General features: G+C 35.7%; 1 protein-coding gene across 1 annotated transcript in view; it reads right to left on the bottom strand.

The window, feature by feature from the left end:
- Nucleotides 1-8,718, bottom strand: part of shank2b (SH3 and multiple ankyrin repeat domains 2b) — a 75,463-nt gene extending 66,745 nt beyond the window's left edge. The window contains exons 1-5 of the mRNA XM_059535677.1: nt 8,518-8,718; nt 5,914-6,117; nt 4,808-4,879; nt 2,195-2,303; nt 1,126-1,277 (exon numbers count right to left, since the gene is read on the bottom strand). Coding sequence (XP_059391660.1) covers nt 1,126-1,277; nt 2,195-2,303; nt 4,808-4,879; nt 5,914-6,117; nt 8,518-8,703 — 723 coding nt within the window. The 5' untranslated portion in view covers nt 8,704-8,718. The remainder of the gene's footprint in view (nt 1-1,125; nt 1,278-2,194; nt 2,304-4,807; nt 4,880-5,913; nt 6,118-8,517) is intronic.
- Between the last annotated feature and the right edge of the window lie 9,733 nt (nt 8,719-18,451).

Raw genomic sequence — 18,451 nt, 5'->3', positions numbered from 1 at the left:
ATATCTCAAAATAGAATTTATTCCTATGATGGCCATGCTGAATTTTCAGAATAATTATTCCTATTTTTAGTGTCACATGATCCTTCAGAAATCATACTAATATGCTGATATGCTGCTTAACTTTTTTTTTTCCTTATGGAAACCAGGATACATTTTCAGAATTATTTAATAAATAGAACATTCAAAACAACAACATTTATTATAAATGGAAATCTTTTGTAAAATTAACAATTGTATTTACTGCCGCTGTAGATTAATTAAATGCATCCTTGCTGAACTGCATTCTTTATAAATAAAATAAAATAAAATAAAATAAAATCTTACTGACCCCAAACTTTTGAACAGCACTGTATATAAGAAAAAAGTGTCTTGAATTATAACCAATCATTAAACATTCACTTAACATTTTGGATTTCAAACACAACAAATATTATAAAACTTATGAAATGTGTGAGGAAAAATGTCTAATGTAAACATTTATGTAAAACAATACATATAAACGAATGTTCTTGATTTATTTTTCTTTTTTTTTCTTTTTAGAGAATGCCTTTGGGATTTCTTATTCACTTTTACACAGCCAAGCAGTTTCATAAGTACATTTTTGTTTCGTAACTAAACGAACTACAAGTGCTTTTTCCTTCTAAAATTACGAAACCCAGCCACTCGGTAATGAAAATAGAAAATCTATGGCTCTAGCACTTCGAACTGTCATAAACCAGGATTCTTCATGAAGCCTTCTTAAATAAACGGCCAACAAGCAATATACTGCAAGAGCAGCGATAGACAGGAAATTGTGTTTTACAATATTCAGGGCACAAAACAGTGGTACATCAGCAGTGTTATTTCCATTTGTGGAAGGGAAGGAAGCAACAAAGAAATAATGAAAAAAAAAAAAACTTTTAAGTGAGAAATTACTAATTCATTTTAAATAAACGAAAAGAGTGTGCTTTGAATAAAAGCACAATCTGTCAAAGTAATAAATGTACTGTAAACTGTAAGATGTCACTGTACTGTGTTAGATCAGCAGCAATCATTCTTACAAAAACAACAAGACAGTCAAAGAAGAGGATCACTCTAACACAGCCATAACCTCAATCCATCCTTCAAGATGAGGTCATTTATTACCTTAAGAGCTATCTGGTTTTTCGCCCTGGCTGCTTTGTGCAGGGCAGTCATCCCATCCCGAGAGCGGAAATCTAAATGAGCGCCGCCGCTTTTCAATGTAACTATAATCTCCACCATATTGTCCAGGTGGGCCGCAAGGGTCAGTGGTGTCTCTGCAGACCAGAAGCACAAGAGCAAGTTCATTCAAATGTATTAGGTAAATCTCTCTTAATAAGTGTAAGATATTAGTCAAGGGATGTGTGTTTTATCAAAACAATAATTAGATTTAAATTACAATGTAAATATAAAGATAAAAGTATAAATATAAATACCTTGTAAAAGTTTAGGGGTCAGTAACATCTGAGCACAACTGTTTTTAACATTAATAATAATAAGAAATCTTTCTTAAGCATCAAATCAGAATCATAGAATGATTTCTAAAGGAGCATGTGACATTTTGAGGACTGGAATAATGTATGCTAAAAATTAAGCTTTGCAATCACAGGAATATATTCCATTTTAAAATATATTCAAAGAGAAAACTAATTTTTTTTTTTTTCAAAATTTTTCACATTTCATATTCATCACATTTATCTTTTACTTTGTGAATGTGAGACTTCTTTCAAAAACATTGAGAATCTTACTGACCCCAATTTTTTTTTAATAATAGTACTCAATAGTAATAATAATACTCTTTAGCAGCACAGTATATAGATTATACAGATTAGAATATATAGATATAGAGTTAGAGTATACTTTTAGTATTGTACAGATTTATAATCTCTGCCATCATATTCATTAACTGGCAAAAAAAAAAAAAAAGAAGAGAATTGTCACTAACAGTATTGGTGTATTCCAAATAATACATGCAAATGCAGCACAGGCTATGACCATGAGATTAAATCAGTGAGTAAATATGTTAAATATAAACTGCTGAAATGCAATGTAATGTTCCGACTACACCATATTGATTAAAAAGGAAACAATATAATGATGCAGTAAAGTAATCAATCTGGAACTAGCTGGGGAACAAGGCCTGTATAGTCAGTTATGTGCAATTTTGGAGTTTATCTAATATGGCATCCCATACCACCAGTTTCAGGGTCATGATAGTTGGGGTCCAACCCTCTTTCCAACATCTTGGAGACTTTGTCCACCTGATGATGCTGGATATACTCCATAAGTTTCCTCAGGTTGACCTTAAAGGAGGTTTGAAAGAGAACAAGAGTGCAGGTGAGGTTAAACGAGAGACACTGACAGCTAATGATTGAGGAGGAAGTTAGGAAACAGGAGCGAGTGATGGGAATGAATGGCTGACAAGAGTGTGAAGGGTCTCTGCTCACTTCCTCTCTCATGTTGAGATCTCTGGGACACACATGCCGCGATACAAGGCTGGATAAAAATAGATAGGAGAGCAGCTCCCAGTACAGAGACATCAGAGAGAGAGAGAGAGCGCGAGAGAGAGAGAGAGAGAGGGGTGAAGCACAGCTGATTTGGCAAGGCAAAGAGTTAAAGACCACTTGGCAAACTACGGCATGCTACAAACACACGTCAACTCTTACGCACAACCCAGTACACACACGAAGACCTCCAACACAATAGAGTAAGTGCCATATTCGCACAAAACATTGGAGTTTGCATTATTTAACTTCTGGATCCCATCTTACCAACACAAGCTTTAAAAAATTCTCGATGCTTGCTAACAACTTTAAACCCATTAGGCTAACTACAATGTAGAGATGTCACGTTGAATAATGACAACATTCATCCTCTTACACTGTAAAAAGTATTTTGTTAGTGTTAGCTTAGAAAAATCACCTAAAGCTTGTTTATTCATTCAGAAATATTATAATAAATAATTAATAATTGAGCCTGAAAATGTTTGCGATTAAAGTTTCAGTGGTTAGCATAGTTAGCATGGTTAGCCTCTGCTGGGACATGCCTTACGTACACTTTTTTTATGGTGAAAAAAGCATTCTCCGTTGATAGTCATTTGAAAGTAGCCATATATTATGATCAAATACAATTTCTGCATCATAAAATTCGCAAATATTTCATAAAATCACTTTTCACGTCAGCTACCTTTGTCGTCTAGCTCAGGACAGTTGCTAATAATTGGCTTGTCCACGTTCTTGTGGTGTCATTTGCCAGGTAATGTTGTCATGATGTTATTTTCATGCAGTTTCAGAATGAGTCACAATACATTTACAGTTCAGGGGACTGGATCCCAAAATAAAAAATTAAAATAATAATAACCGGGAACAATGGTGCATTCATGGTAAGTTTGCAGTGACAAGTTAAGAAGTCATAATTATGACATCAGGTGATTTCAGATCACTTTGGTAGAACATGATGGTGACCTCTTCTAACAAAAACAAAAACTACTTCTGAAAAAATGCTTAATAATGAATGTGCATCAGTTGTGTTTATTTATTTTTTATTCAACTTATGAAGGCACTATATAATTTAGTCCTTATAAATTTGTCATAATTTACAAAAATACTGCATTTGTACAGTACATGTGACTTAGCTAGTTTTATTGTAAATTAAAAGTAATGTCAGACATTTCAACAATCTACTGCAAACACTTCATCCATTGCATTCGCCATGTTTTCTCATTGACACACCAGAAAAATTCTGGCCTCAAAGAAAATAATTGAGTTTCCCACCTAATTAAAACACTGTGGTGGCGTCCATGTGCATTACACTCTTAAATAAACTCTTTCAAAAATAAGCAAAGATGGCAGAATTCATTTATGCACCAGCCAAGCAACTACCATTGAGTTCAAACAGCTGGCTTTCTTCAGTTATTGCAGTTTTCCTTAGGTAACAACAATAAAAAATATTTTTAAGAGTCTGATCAGGTAGAAATATCTCCTTACGGTAACAACTACACCTTTTCATTTTTTATAATGCAGGCAGCTTTTAAAAGCAAACCCCTCTAAGCGTTTGCTTTTATTACATGTATAATGCACTGACATTTGGTATGATCTGAGGTGAATATCTGCTCCTCTGAAACAAGGACATACACAAAACTGTTCCTACGTCATCCTTCACAAACCCTGCCGGCTTACGGAGCTGTAATATAATAACTAAAGAGAGCTTGAAAGCTCAGAGCAATGAGAGGGTGAGTTTTAAATGCTGAGGAAAGCAATGTGGGGACGAGAGATAAATAGGCTGAGCAATAAAGAGATCGAGCACAGCACAGGACATACAGTGCAGGAAGAAGCTGGCAATTAAAACTTGGTTTGGAGCTTCGGGGCTGCTTTTGGGGGAGAAGCGTGGAATAACCTCCTCCGGTGATTGCAAAAACGCTCATAACCACAGAAGAAAAACTGGCCGAAACACTAAAACGTCAACATCAATGACCATCTCCACACCGAAAACGTATGCAAATGCTCTGGTCTGCTGCATTATTTAGCAGCAGACTCTAAAATGAATGTACTGTATGTAAGATATTCAATCCTAGCGACAGAAAACTAGATTTTCAAACATTTCTTTCCTGTTTTAACAGCCGTATCCCAAGACACCACCTCTCCTGCTTGCAATTAAGCAAATAGCTGCATTTGATATGTAAAAGAATGAATTATCATAATCACCACCTGCGCATCAAAAATAGATACATTTTTGACAAATATGCATAGTAGGCTAATCTAATCTATCTAACTTTTTTACCCCTCCAAAAAAAAAATATATATCTTACCTGTGTGTGGAGTTTTTCAATTTGCTTTTCGTTGACGTTTGGCTGCTGGTACACTCTGCTCTTGTAGCGGAACTGCAAAATTAAATCAGAGAAAATACAGGCCGTTTATATGCTAGATTGGTTTTAATTTAGAAATGAATATCTATTCAGTCTAACAAAATAAACAATTTGACGTACAATACACATATAATAACCTAGAGATAATACAGTTTTAAGTAAAGTACCAAAGTTTAAAGCACCATGGTGAAAAAAAATAATTACAAATATAATGGTACTTTAATAAGAACCCTATTTTATATCAGAGCACTAAAGTATTATGGTAGTATTATAATTTTTTTGTAATCAAAGAGGGCATACAAAATAGTTCTATAATTTTTAGCTCAAACAAATGATTAAATTAAAATATGTTTCATTATACTCCATTAGCAGCTCTTTTTGGTGGTCGCCGCCTTGATAGTGATATGATTATATCAGGCCCTGGGGCTTGAATGAACATTCAGGAGAACTACAAAACGTTCCTGTTACACCAGCCTGACATCAGCCTTTTTCTCAGAGAGAGCTGAGAGTGCTCCTGTACAGAAGGCACATCTTAAAGAAGAACGCCAGTCTCATATCCCTACATTGGTAACAATTTATAGCAGTTATCATCACTGTCAAAACTATTGTGTCATTGAGATCATCCTTGACAGAAAGAATAAATATAAATGGGCATTTTTGCTCTCAAATAAATTATTTGGATAATTATAATTATAAAACAATGCTAAAAGTTGTTTTTATATTACTGCACTGTCAATGGAGGTCTAGGGGGCAAGTATACTGGGTTTAAAAGCAGAAATACAATGTTTACATATTTGGCAAAGCACTTTAATTGATTATTTCATACAAAAATGTGTGCTATTTGAGCTTTAAAGTTCAGTGATGGTACTACTGTTCTAGGCAGATGAACTTCTAGCATATTTCCTATGGATGTTTGTGGAAGTGCTTTGCAGATAGTGACGTCTCATGTCCCTTTCTGGTATCCGTGCACATATTGTGTCAAAGTTACATCATGGATCAAGCTTAAGTTGACTCCGCAACATTCAAGCAGCAAACTAGTGGCTCATTACTTCAAGGGTTGGAACGCCTTTATTGCTGGATAGCGGATAGTCTCGCAGGGGCCGTTCTTCCTCCAGGAAACCACTCTCCCTCCCGTCCACCGCTGGCTGGAAGAGCCCATAGTTGAGCACATCCCTCAGACTCTGTGTGAGTGTACACAGGATCTGCTGCTTAGCAACCCATACTGTGGCATCAGGACTGAACCTCATGGATTTCTGGCAAAGCCACAGAGAGAGAGAGAGAGAGAGAGAGAGAGGAGAAGAGAGAGACAGAGAAACGCTCTATCAGGCCATAGCAGGTGTACAGATTAACTAGGAGAAAACAATTGTGAGCTAAAATGTTCAAAAGGGAGAAAACAACAGGAGAAAACAAATTGTGTTATTTGGTGTTGGTTAACTGACGGAATGACATTTTATGATCATACATTTTTTTTTTCATTTTTGTTGGTCCCTGAGGTCATTATTTCATTTCTCGTGAACATTTCAATTCTTTTTTTTTAACCTTACAAATGAACCAGTAATAAGTGTTTAGGTGCAGTCACATTATTGAAATGTCAGCGAGCAGAAAAGATTGATTGTCTATTGTGAATAGTGTAGTGATGTATGAAACAGCTCACACAGAAGTCACTTTCAAACTAAGTCGTTTGCGGTTGATTAGCTTGAACCCTTGTTGCTGTTTCATACACATTCTTCCATTTAAAACATGACAATGTCATTTTCTACTTTACGTGCATGAAATCTTCTGCAGTGAATTTGTGCCGTCAGAATGAACGTCCAAACAGCTGATAAAAACATCACAATAATTCGCAAGTAATCCACACAACTCAAATCCATGAATTAACATCTTATGAAGTGAAAAGTTGCATGTTTGTAAGAAACAAATCCATCATTAAGACGTTTTCAGCTTTAAATCATTACTTCATGCTAAAAAAAGTAGTGTTAGTAGTTGTAGTGTTCTTGTAGCTCAAGTAGTAGAGCATTGTGTTTAGCAAGAGCAAGGTTGGGGTTCAAATCCAAGTGAACACATGTTAGGAGAAAATTGTTAGCTTGAATGCAATGTAAGTCGCTTTGGATAAAAGTGTCTGCTAAATGCATAAATTAAAAAAAAATACAAGTCCTCTATCTATATAATATGGCTTTCACCAGTTAAAATTTCATATCTGAATCAGGGGAGAAATATGTAAAGATCAAGCTCCATTTATAATTGAAAACTTTTACACTGGAGAAAGAGCCATTATGGATTATGGACTCTATTTTGGCCACAAGTGATGGTTCAGATTTAAACGCCCTAATGATGGATTTGTTTCCTACAAACATTCAGCTTTTCACTTTACAAGATTTTAAGGAATGGAATAGGGTCGTCTAGATTAGTTGTGGATTATTGTGATGTTTTTATCAGCTGTTTGGTCTCTCACTCTTATGGCACCGATTCACTGAAACCATTGGTAGACAAGTGATGTAACGCTAATTATCTCCAACTCTGTTCTGATGGAGAAACAAACTGATCTCAGAAAATGTTTAACTCATAATGTTTTAGCAATTTTTAATACTTGGGGGAACTATTCCATTTACTGTACCTTAAAGGCATATAAAATTAAGTTTTGTGTCTTTTAGTCCATGGAGGCTTTGAAATCATTGATATATGCTGGTATTGTAAACTCCTAAATACTAAAGGCATTCAAAATGTATACTCTTTCACTTCGAATAAAACAAACTATAAATATTAAAGACTCAACCTGCAATGCACAGATTTCTGTCCAATCAAATGCTCTCCCAGAATGTCTTTCCCACTAATGCTATCGGCAAATAACTAGTATATTTAGCATATATTGACTAAATTGAGGTGCCCTTCGATACGACCCACCTGAATGTCTTGTTTCTTGGGATACTTTAAAGAATACTCTTACTGTATCAGAATAACAGCATTTTTGTGTTTAGAGCTAATAAAATCTATCCTTCCTCCTCCTTATTCCCTCACTCTGTCGGTATTGTTGACATGTAAATGGACAATATGGAAAGCTAAGACAATTGTAACGCTCAATAAATGTGACACTGGCAATAACTTGCACAATATACTAACCATAACCACATCAACATTGTGCAAACAAAATTCAATCCTCTGCTTCCTCCCAAAATAACAGTTTCAGTAAGGATAGACACAGATATTTTTAAAGATCCTGTTTCGAGAGAGAGCAATAAAAATGGCGTTCCTTGGTGATTTTCAGTTTTAATTTTATTTACAAATAAATTACATTCTAGATTATTTTTGTTCTGACTTGGTTTTAACTGTATCTGGCATTGATTGAGTGTAAAACTATTACCTTCACATGTGGAAACCACCTGTGTTAAATGACTCTACATGACATTGCTTTTCTGAACCTTCTTTATTTAAAACAAGACAATTTTCTACTTTACGTGCATTAAATAGGTCATAAATATTTGTTGCCTATCCCACTTGCATACGATCCATTCTTTAGTCTACTTAAACCCAAACAGCTCTCCAGAGAAGGCTGAAACTGTAAGAGGGAAGCAATTTACTATAATAATATAATTTAGAAAGATCCACATGGCCCAGCAGCCTGGGGTGTGTGTGTGTGTGTGTGTGTGTGAACGCACAGACTGCTGCAGGTCAGGGATGACCACACAGATGAGCATTGTGTCTCGCAGGCTGTCGTCCAGTCGGCCGCTGGTAGGTCGATCCAGCCTGGGAGGCTCATCTCGGGAGCTGTCTGATTCCGAACTGACCGAGTCCGAGAAACTCTGAGCCATTTCCTCCTCGCTAGACATGGGGCTCCGTGGCATGATCAACACTGCGGCGAGAGAGCAAATTTTACATTTAATGGCATACACAATGCCTAAATTTATTTATAAAAAAAAAAAAGAAGTATTAAACTAAATATTAACTATTTTAAATAAATTGTCAATATGGTGGAACATAAAATAAAATTAATAAGATATTATTGGCTTGTATTTCAAAGCAGCATTGCAATCTAACAAAACAATGTAACCTTGTAAAGGTGAAATGCAGATAAAATCAACAACTATTTATAATGTAAAGTTTAACATGAACTGTAAGCGCATAAATGAATACAATTCGAAATACCAAAACACATAAAAAAAACTGTATTGTCACTAACTGTCTAAATGGCATTGAAAATCAAATCTAAAGTATGAACTTTAGAATTACTGACTGTAATATAAATTGAAATATTAAACAATATGCTGGAAAATAAATTATATATAATAACTGTAATAAAATAAATTATTGCATAATAATTGAATAAAATAAAATAAAATAAAATCTCAGCTCAAGACCTCTAAGCAATTAAAAAGGGTTCTTTGATGGACCAGCCTATTGTCAAGTCAAGTCAAGTCAAGTCACCTTTATTTATATAGCGTTTTAAACAAAATACATTGTGTCAAAGCAACTGAACAACATTCGTTAGGAAAACAGTGTGTCAATAAAGCAAAATGATAGTTAAAGGCAGTTCATCATTGAATTCAGTGATGTCATCTCTGTTCAGTTAAATAGTGTCTGTGCATTTATTTGCAATCAAGTAAACGATATCGCTGTAGATGAAGTGACCCCAACTAAGCAAGCCAGAGGCGACTGCGGCAAGGAACCGAAACTCCATCGGTGACAGAATGGAGAAAAAAACCTTGGGAGAAACCAGGCTCAGTTGGGGGGCCAGTTCTCCTCTGACCAGACGAAACCAGCAGTTCAATTCCAGGCTGCAGCAAAGTCAGATTGTGCAGAAGAATCATCTGTTTCCTGTGGTCTTGTCCTGGTGGTCATCTGTGACAAGCTCTTTACAGGGGATCTGTATCTGGGCCTCTAGTTGTCCTGGTCTCCGCTCTCTTTCAGGGCAATAGAGGTCTTTTTTAGGTGCTGATCCACCATCTGGTCTGGATACGTACTGGATCCGGGTGACTGCAGTGACCCTCTGATCTGGATACAGACTGGAACTGGTGGCTACGGTGACCTCAGAATAAGAGAGAAACAGACAAATATTAGCATTGATGGCATTCTTCTAATGATGTAGCAAGTACATAGGGTGTTATGGGAAGTGTTCCCGGTTCCGGTTTACCTAATTTATGCAGCCTAAAAATCCTTTAACGGATTAAGCCAGGTTAAAGAGATGGGTCTTTAATCTAGATTTAAACTGCAAGAGTGTGTCTGCCTTCCGAACAATGTTAGGTAGGTTATTCCAGAGTTTAGGCGCCAAATAGGAAAAGGATCTGCCGCCCGCAGTTGATTTTGATATTCTAGGTATTATCAAATTGCCTGAGTTTTGAGAACGTAGCGGACGTAGAGGATTATAATGTAAAAAGAGCTCATTCAAATACTGAGGTGCTAAACCATTCAGGGCTTTATAAGTAATAAGCAATATTTTAAAATCTATAAGATGTTTGATAGGGAGCCAGTGCAGTGTTGACAGGACCAGACTAATATGGTCATACTTCCTGGTTCTAGTAAGAACTCTTGCTGCTGCATTTTGGACTAGCTGTAGTTTGTTTACTAAGCGTGCAGAACAACCACCCAATAAAACATTACAATAATCTAACCTTGAGGTCATAAATGCATTGATTAACATTTCTGCATTTGACATTGAGAGCATAGGCCGTAATTTAGATATATTTTTGAGATGGAAAAATGCAATTTTACAAATGCTAGAAACGTGGCTTTCTAAGGAAAGATTGCGATCAAATAGCACACCTAGGTTCCTAACTGATGACGAAGAATTGACAGAGAAACCATCAAGTCTTAGACAGTGTTCTAGGTTATTACAAGCAGAGTTTTTAGGTCCTATAATTAACACCTCTGTTTTTTCAGAATTTAGTAGTAAGAAATTACTCGTCATCCAGTTTTTTACATCAACTATGCATTCCATTCGTTTTTCAAATTGGTGTGTTTCCCCGGGCCGTGAAGAAATATAGAGCTGAGTATCATCAGCATAACAGTGAAAGCTAACACCATGTTTCCTGATGATATCTCCCAAGGGTAACATATAAAGCGTGAAGAGTAGCGTCCCTAGTACTGAGCCTTGAGGTACTCCATACTGCACTTGTGATCGATATGATACATCTTCATTCACTGCTACGAACTGATGGCGGTCATATAAGTACAATTTAAACCATGCTAATGCACTTCCATTAATGCCAACAAAGTGTTCAAGTCTATGCAAAAGAATGTTGTGGTCAATTGTGTCAAACGCAGCACTAAGATCAAATAAAACTAATAGAGAGATACACCCACGATCAGATGATAAGAGCAGATCATTTGTAACTCTAAGGAGAGCAGTCTCAGTACTATGATACGGTCTAAATCCTGACTGGAAATCCTCACATATACCATTTTTCTCTAAGAAGGAATATAATTGTGAGGATACCACCTTTTCTAGTTTCTTTTGGACAGAAAAGGGAGATTCGGGATTGGTCTATAATTAACTAGTTCTTTGGGGTCAAGTTGTGGTTTTTTGATGAGAGGCTTAATAACAGCCAGTTTGAAGGTTTTGGGGACATATCCTAATGACAATGAGGAATTAATAATAGTCAGAATTGGATCTATGACTTCTGGAAGCACCTATTTTAGGAGATTAGATGGTATAGGGTCTAACATACATGTTGTTGGGTTAGATGATTTAACAAGTTTATACAATTCTTCCTCTCCTATAGTAGAGAATGAGTGGAACTGTTCCTCAGGGGGTCTATAGTGCACTGTCTGATGCGATACTGTAGCTGACGGCTGAATGGTTGCAATTTTATCTCTAATAGTATCGATTTTAGAAGTAAAGTAGTTCATAAAGTCATTACTGCTGTGGTGTTATGTTTGTTTTCTTCTAAAAGAGAAGAAAAGTAATCGGATCTAGCAGTTTTTAATGCTTTTCTGTAGGATAGGTTACTCCATTTTTCGGGCTGCTCTCTTTAGGGTGCGAGTATGCTCATTATACCATGGTGTCAAACTGTTTTTCTTAACCTTCCTTAAGCGTAAAGGAGCAACTGTATTTAAAGTGATAGGAAAGAGAGAGTCCATAGTTTCTGTTAAATCATCAAGTTGTTCTGAGGTTTTGGACATGCTAAGGAATTTGGATACATCAGGAAGATAACTTAAAAAGCTGTCTTTTGTGGTAGAAGTGATGGTTCTTCCATACTTGTAACAAGAAGTAGAATTTACAATTTTGGCTATATGAAGTTTGCACAAAACTAAATAATGATCTGAGATATCATCACTTGGCTGCATAATTTCAACACTATCAACATCAATTCCATGTGACAGTATTAAATCTAGAGTATGATTTCGACAATGAGTAGGTCCTGAAACGTGTTGCCTAACCCCAATAGAGTTCAGAATGTCTATAAATGCTGATCCCAATGCATCTTTTTCATTATCAACATGGATATTAAAATCACCAACTATTAAAACTTTATCTGCAGCCAGAACTAACCCGGATGTAAAATCACCAAACTCTTTAATAAAGTCTGTATGGTGCCCTGGTGGCCTGTATACAGTAGCCAGTACAAACATAACAGGGGATTTATCATTAACATTTGTTTCTCTGGATAATGTAATATGAAGCACCATTACTTCAAGTAATGGTAATTCGAGTTATACTTGAAGCCTGCCCTCTGAGAAATCCTGAAAACGTTGTTATAAATTGAAGCAACACCTCCCCCTTTGCCTTTTATACGCGGCTCATGTTTATAACAGTAATCTTCGGGGGTGGACTCATTTAAATAATGTAATCATCAGGTTTTAGCCAGGTTTCTGTCAAACAGAGCACATCTATATTATGATCAGTGATCATATTATTTACAAAAAGTGTTTTCGTAGAAAGGGATCTGATATTCAATAAGCCAAGCTTTATCATTTGTTTATCCATATTGCATCTGTTTTTTATTTGTTGAACCTCAATTAAATTGTTAATCTTAACTTGGTTTGGACGTTTTTTGTATTTTCTAGTTCGGGGAACAGACACAGTCTCTATAGTGTGATATCTAGGGGAAAAAGTCTCTATGTGCTGAGAATTAGCTGACCTCTGTGACGTGAGGCAATCTGCTATGCATCTCATCACCACGGTAAGCAGGGAGGGGAACAGATTATATTACAGTGTCTGACATCATGCTTGCAAGTTCACACACCTCTTTAATGTTATTTTTAGTGATCTCCGACTGGCGAAGTCGAACATCATTAGCGCCGGCATGAATAACAATCTTACTGTATTTACGTTTAGCATTAGCCAGCACTTTTAAATTTGCCAAGATGTCAGGCGCTCTGGCTCCCGGTAAACATTTGACTATGGTGGCAGGTGTCTCTATATTCACGTTCCATACAATAGAATCACCAATAACTAGAGCACTTTCATCAGGTTTCTCAGTGGGTGCATCACTGAGTGGGGAGAACCTGTTTAATGTTTTGATCGGAACAGAAGAGCGGTGTTTTGACCCACGACTATGCTGCCTCACTGTCACCCAGTTGCCCTGCTTCAGGGGCTCTGTTGCCGGAACCGAACAATGTACAGGAATCCCTGAGCTAGACGCATCCAAAGCCGTATCTAGAGCCCTAACATTCTTACTGTCCTCAATTAAAGTTTTGATGCGTGTCTCTAATTTTGAAATCTTCTCTGTCAGCCTAACTAATTCCCTGCATGTATCACATGTGAATCCCTCATCTGCGACAGAGATAGATAAACTGTACATGTGGCAAGAGGTACAAATAACAATAGCAGGAGAAGCCATTACTCACCGTGCTTGATGAAATATTCTTACTGCGGTTGTTTGATGAACTTGTGAAAAACTGGAGCGAGAGAGAGGAGAGGAGAGGAGAAAACAGCGATAGGTTCGAATGAAAACGCTAATGACAAGCTAACCTTGTCCAACCTAGACGATGTCAGCTGAAAAGGAAAGTCATTTCAGATGGTGGAGCAAGTTATTATATCTTGATGAAAGATTAGCCAGACAAACTTTTCATTACTTCAGGACAATATGAACAATGAATCATGCACAATAAAGACCAAAAACATATTAATAAATTAAAGAGGGCCAATTTTGATAAGTGCTTATTATTCCCATGCATCATAATTTAGTATTACTGTCTGGTCATTTAGCTTCACATGTTTATCTCTCTGTGGCCTTTTGTGTATTCACTGGGTTCACCAAATTCATCTAAACAGGCCCTTTCTGCCCAGACTGAGCGCCTTTATATTTAGTCTGCGGATGACTTCAGGAGCTCAGTGGTACACTGAAATGTCAGACTGTATATCAAATCATTTTAATATTTGTATTCCATCTTCTGGGTCTTTGCTACTTGGTTAACTTGGTTAAATCAGCCATATTAACTTAAAATATACTTTGTTTACTTGTTTAAGTACCGCAGATCAAAGAAACATTAGTGTATCGTAACAATGCAGCATTTGCATGCAGATAAAATCAAACAACGTTTTTGGGGGTTTGCATCGAATGTTCTTTGAATTTTATGCATAATTAATTTGTTATATGAATAAAGATTGATCTGTTGAAAACAGTTAGATGCCAAATGCTCTCCTCCTATTCAAATTTGACATTGACGGGGTGATAACATATTTGCCCACTTTTGTGCATAATTAATTTGTTTATGAATAAATATTGATCTGTTGAAAACGGTTATTTTGAGTTAAAGTTATTATAATAAAATTATTTAGTGAAATATCAAATAAAAGATAAACAATAAAACCTTAAAATCAACCTTGAGTGTCCCATTGTTTTTATAAAATGAATGAGTGAAACAAAACAAAACAAAAACTGGAAATTAAAACACACACAAAAAAAAATAGCTTAGGTATAAATGGTAAAATAAATTAATAAATATTTTGTAAAATAAAATTAAATAAATAATGTATCCTAAAACTTTGTTTATTTTTAGCTAGATTTTAAAACCCACTTTAATGGGCTCACAGACTTTTGGACCCCATTGTATATTTCATTGCCTGTTTTTATAACATCAGACTAAAGGTTTCCAAAAGGGACAGATGGAGCTTTTTCTGTGTCTTGGGTTGGCACACGCCATATTTCTGAAGTGTACACAAGCGTTAGACATCACAACAGGATTTCTGAATGGCACACAAAATGTCTGGGTGTTTGGGGGGAAGACAGCAAGCAATATCAGATAGTGACAGAGACCGAGAGGGAATAAGAGAGAGAGAGCAAAGAGGTCAGATGAAATATCTGACTAACGGCTCCTCGCTAAAGCCTAAGTCACTGCATACACAAACGAGACGAAGGGAGACAGCTGGAGATTAATTAGCAGCTCTCACAACTTTCCCTGTGCATTTTTGTCCACTGAAAGGTTTGCAAATAATAAAATTGACCTTTCCATGCTTACGCATCTTGATAATGCTAAACTACTGTGTGTAAGTAGTATAATAACTGTTATTGCATAAAAACACCACTATGTGATGATTAAGGGGGCTTTGTGTAAGAACGTTACACAACCCAGAAACTGACAATCAGCTTATGTAATGTGTTAAGATAACAATCATAGAATATACTATGATTGCGGCCGTGCTTGTCAGCAAAACAGAGCCCAGGGTTTCATAGGCTAAATGTCGCATGAAATGACGCGCTGATGAAAATCAGCCGTTCTGGTGTCTCTCTCCCCAGTGGCTCAGTAAAGCGGCCCTGTCATTCATCAGGGCTGTCAGTGTAGGTCTTCTCGCTCGACCTTTACAATCATCCGCCACCAAGACAGGATTCAAGAGGCAGGAAGCATTTGTCGACTATCGCTTGAAGGGTACCACCAATTAAAACCTTACAGCGTGGAGAGGAAATTGCACCCACATGCACTGTAGTGCTAAGAAGCTGCCAGCAGATGTAACACATAACTCCAGTGTTGACAGATAAACACACCGACATTCACTGAAGTCCTTTCACAGCCGTGCAGTTTTGCACTGGGTGATATATTGGTTTCCTGTGAAGTGAATATTATCCAGTTGTGAGCATTTAAATAAATTACACAGTACAGGCTTTCATCTTGCGGCATTAATTAGATATTATTTGCTTGTAAGTACTTCAAAGCAACATTACATGCTTAAGGTAACCTTGCAGAGGTTACATGCAGATACAATCAACAAATTATACAATTTATTATGTAGAGATTAGCATGCACTTTAAAATTAGAGGTCAATTTTTTTTAAAGGCACAACAAAACCAAACTAAAACTAAACTAAAAACATGGTCTAATCAAAGCAAAGAAAGGCAAAACCACTGCAAAACAAAAAACAACAACAAAAGAAACGAAACTAAACTAAAAACATGGCCTAATCAAAGCAAAGAAAGGCAAAACCACTGCAAAACAAAAAAACAACAACAAAAGAAACGAAACTAAACTAAAAACATGGCCTAATCAAAGCAAAGAAAGGCAAAACCACAGCAAAACAAAAAAACAACAACAAAAGAAACAAAACTAAACTAAAAACATGGCCTAATCAAAGCAAATAATGGCAAAACCACTGCAAAACACAAAAAAACTAAACAAAACTAAAAAAGAATCAAAACTAAACTAAAAACAAAGCATAAGCAAAGCAAGACAAAACGACTACAAAATAAAAAACAAATGAAACTAAATTAAAATAAATTATATACAAAGCAAAGAAAGGCAAAACATCTACAAAAAACTAAACTTAAGCAAAGAGGCTAAGCAAAAACAGAACAAGAATAAAAGACTGAAAAAAAAACTAAACATAAGCAAAGGAAGTCGAAGCAATAACAAAACAAAACAAATTGATAAATAAAAAACTGGAAAATAACTGGACTATAAAATAATATGATATTTAACAATATGATAATAATGACTTAAAACTGCATGAAATAAAATATGAACTAATATGCTGGGAAAACAAAGAAAAGCAATGTATATTGTTAGCCGCATTTTAAGCCATATTTTACTGTCGATAAATGCATTTCTTAACCATATTTTCTATAGAAACACCAATACTAACATAGAAAATATGGTAACAGGTACAGTATGCATTTATCGACAATTAATGGCTTCAAACACAGCTAATGTATACATTATATTTCACATTTGGACACTTGATACATGCAGAACCAAATACTAGATTACAAAATCTTACATTGGTTTTTCAGACTTCATTATTAGTTCAGAGACACTTTTGTCTATTTTGGGTAATTATTTATTCCACTTAGTTATGCAAGTTCCTAATATATGGCAGCAATTCTCAAGAAGAAGAAAAAACCTAGCACATACTGACCTAGAAGCATAATTTTAATTTAATAAGTTTTTGCATTTTCCCTGTTAACTTAAAAAAACACAAAGCCCAATGCCCTTTCATTAAAGCAATTATTTATTAAAGGTGAAGCCAAATATTCACTCTGAATGTCTTCCACTGTTGCCACGACAACTATAATCACATTTGCATTGTTACCGTTAATGGAAGTGATGCATTAAGCATGTTAGAAATGGCAGGTTTGCTATAAACTGTTTGAGGCTTAAAAACACGTGTCTTGCTCTCTTAACTTAATATCCCACGCTCATCAAAGAAGAGGAACACAATAAGGATTCAGGAGGGAATTAAGCCCACCTTAATATCCTGAAAAACAACATAAGATTTTTCTTCCTGAGATTTGTCGAGGAACATCTCATATGAAGCTTAGTTCACTTCCACATAGTCACTGTATCATTTTACAGCAGCAGTAGCAGTGAACACTGGGTTGCTCTCTTCCAAAAGCCTGCCTGAGGGCAGTCAAACTTGCTGTTTCAGAAACATGGACAGTACCAGGTACTGACAACTCTCTGAGAGCTTAACCTTCCCATGAACAGTGTTTGTTTTCATAAGAGAGGCATCTAATATTGTACCATTCTTAAAGCCATGCACAACCATTAATATCCAATAATCAAATTTTAGTGCTTGCGCATGCAAAACTCACCATTATAATGCAAGGACAGTTGCCAAGATGGTTTCTACAGCACTGTTAGGATGTTACAGGTGATTTCTGATCAAAAGAGTCCATGCTCAAGTCTGTATTAAAATAACATATTAAGCTGTTTTTATATATATATTATTTTATATATGTTATTTTTGAGCACCAAATCAGTATTAGAATTATTTTTGAAGAATAATGTGACACTTAAGGCTGGAGTAATGATGCTGAAAATTCAGCTTCGCCATAACAGAAATAAATTATGTCTGAAAACAGTAACATAGAAATTGGTTATTTAAAATGATTGAAATATTTCACAATATAGGGCTGAATGACAATGGTTAAACTGAGAATCGCAATTATTTTGCTCAAAAATGATGATTATCGTCAGTTGGGAAATTTCTTTTTACATTTTGCCAGAATTATTGCACTTTCACGTAAACACAAATCAAGAGAACATCAACTCATATGCATGTTTTATTTTACCACCTCATCTAATTTCCAGATTAAGTATATTTCTCATATAATTAACAGCAACAAACTCTATGAAAAACAGTGAAATTCCTTACATTAATTCCCAAAACTTTTTTTTATTATTATTAACATGAAAGCTTCTGAAGGTTAACAACAACAA

This window comes from Carassius carassius, chromosome 43, assembly GCF_963082965.1.
Source record: "Carassius carassius chromosome 43, fCarCar2.1, whole genome shotgun sequence".
Classification (NCBI taxonomy): Eukaryota; Metazoa; Chordata; class Actinopteri; order Cypriniformes; family Cyprinidae; genus Carassius; species Carassius carassius.
This window is presented reverse-complemented; position numbering and strand designations above follow the sequence as displayed.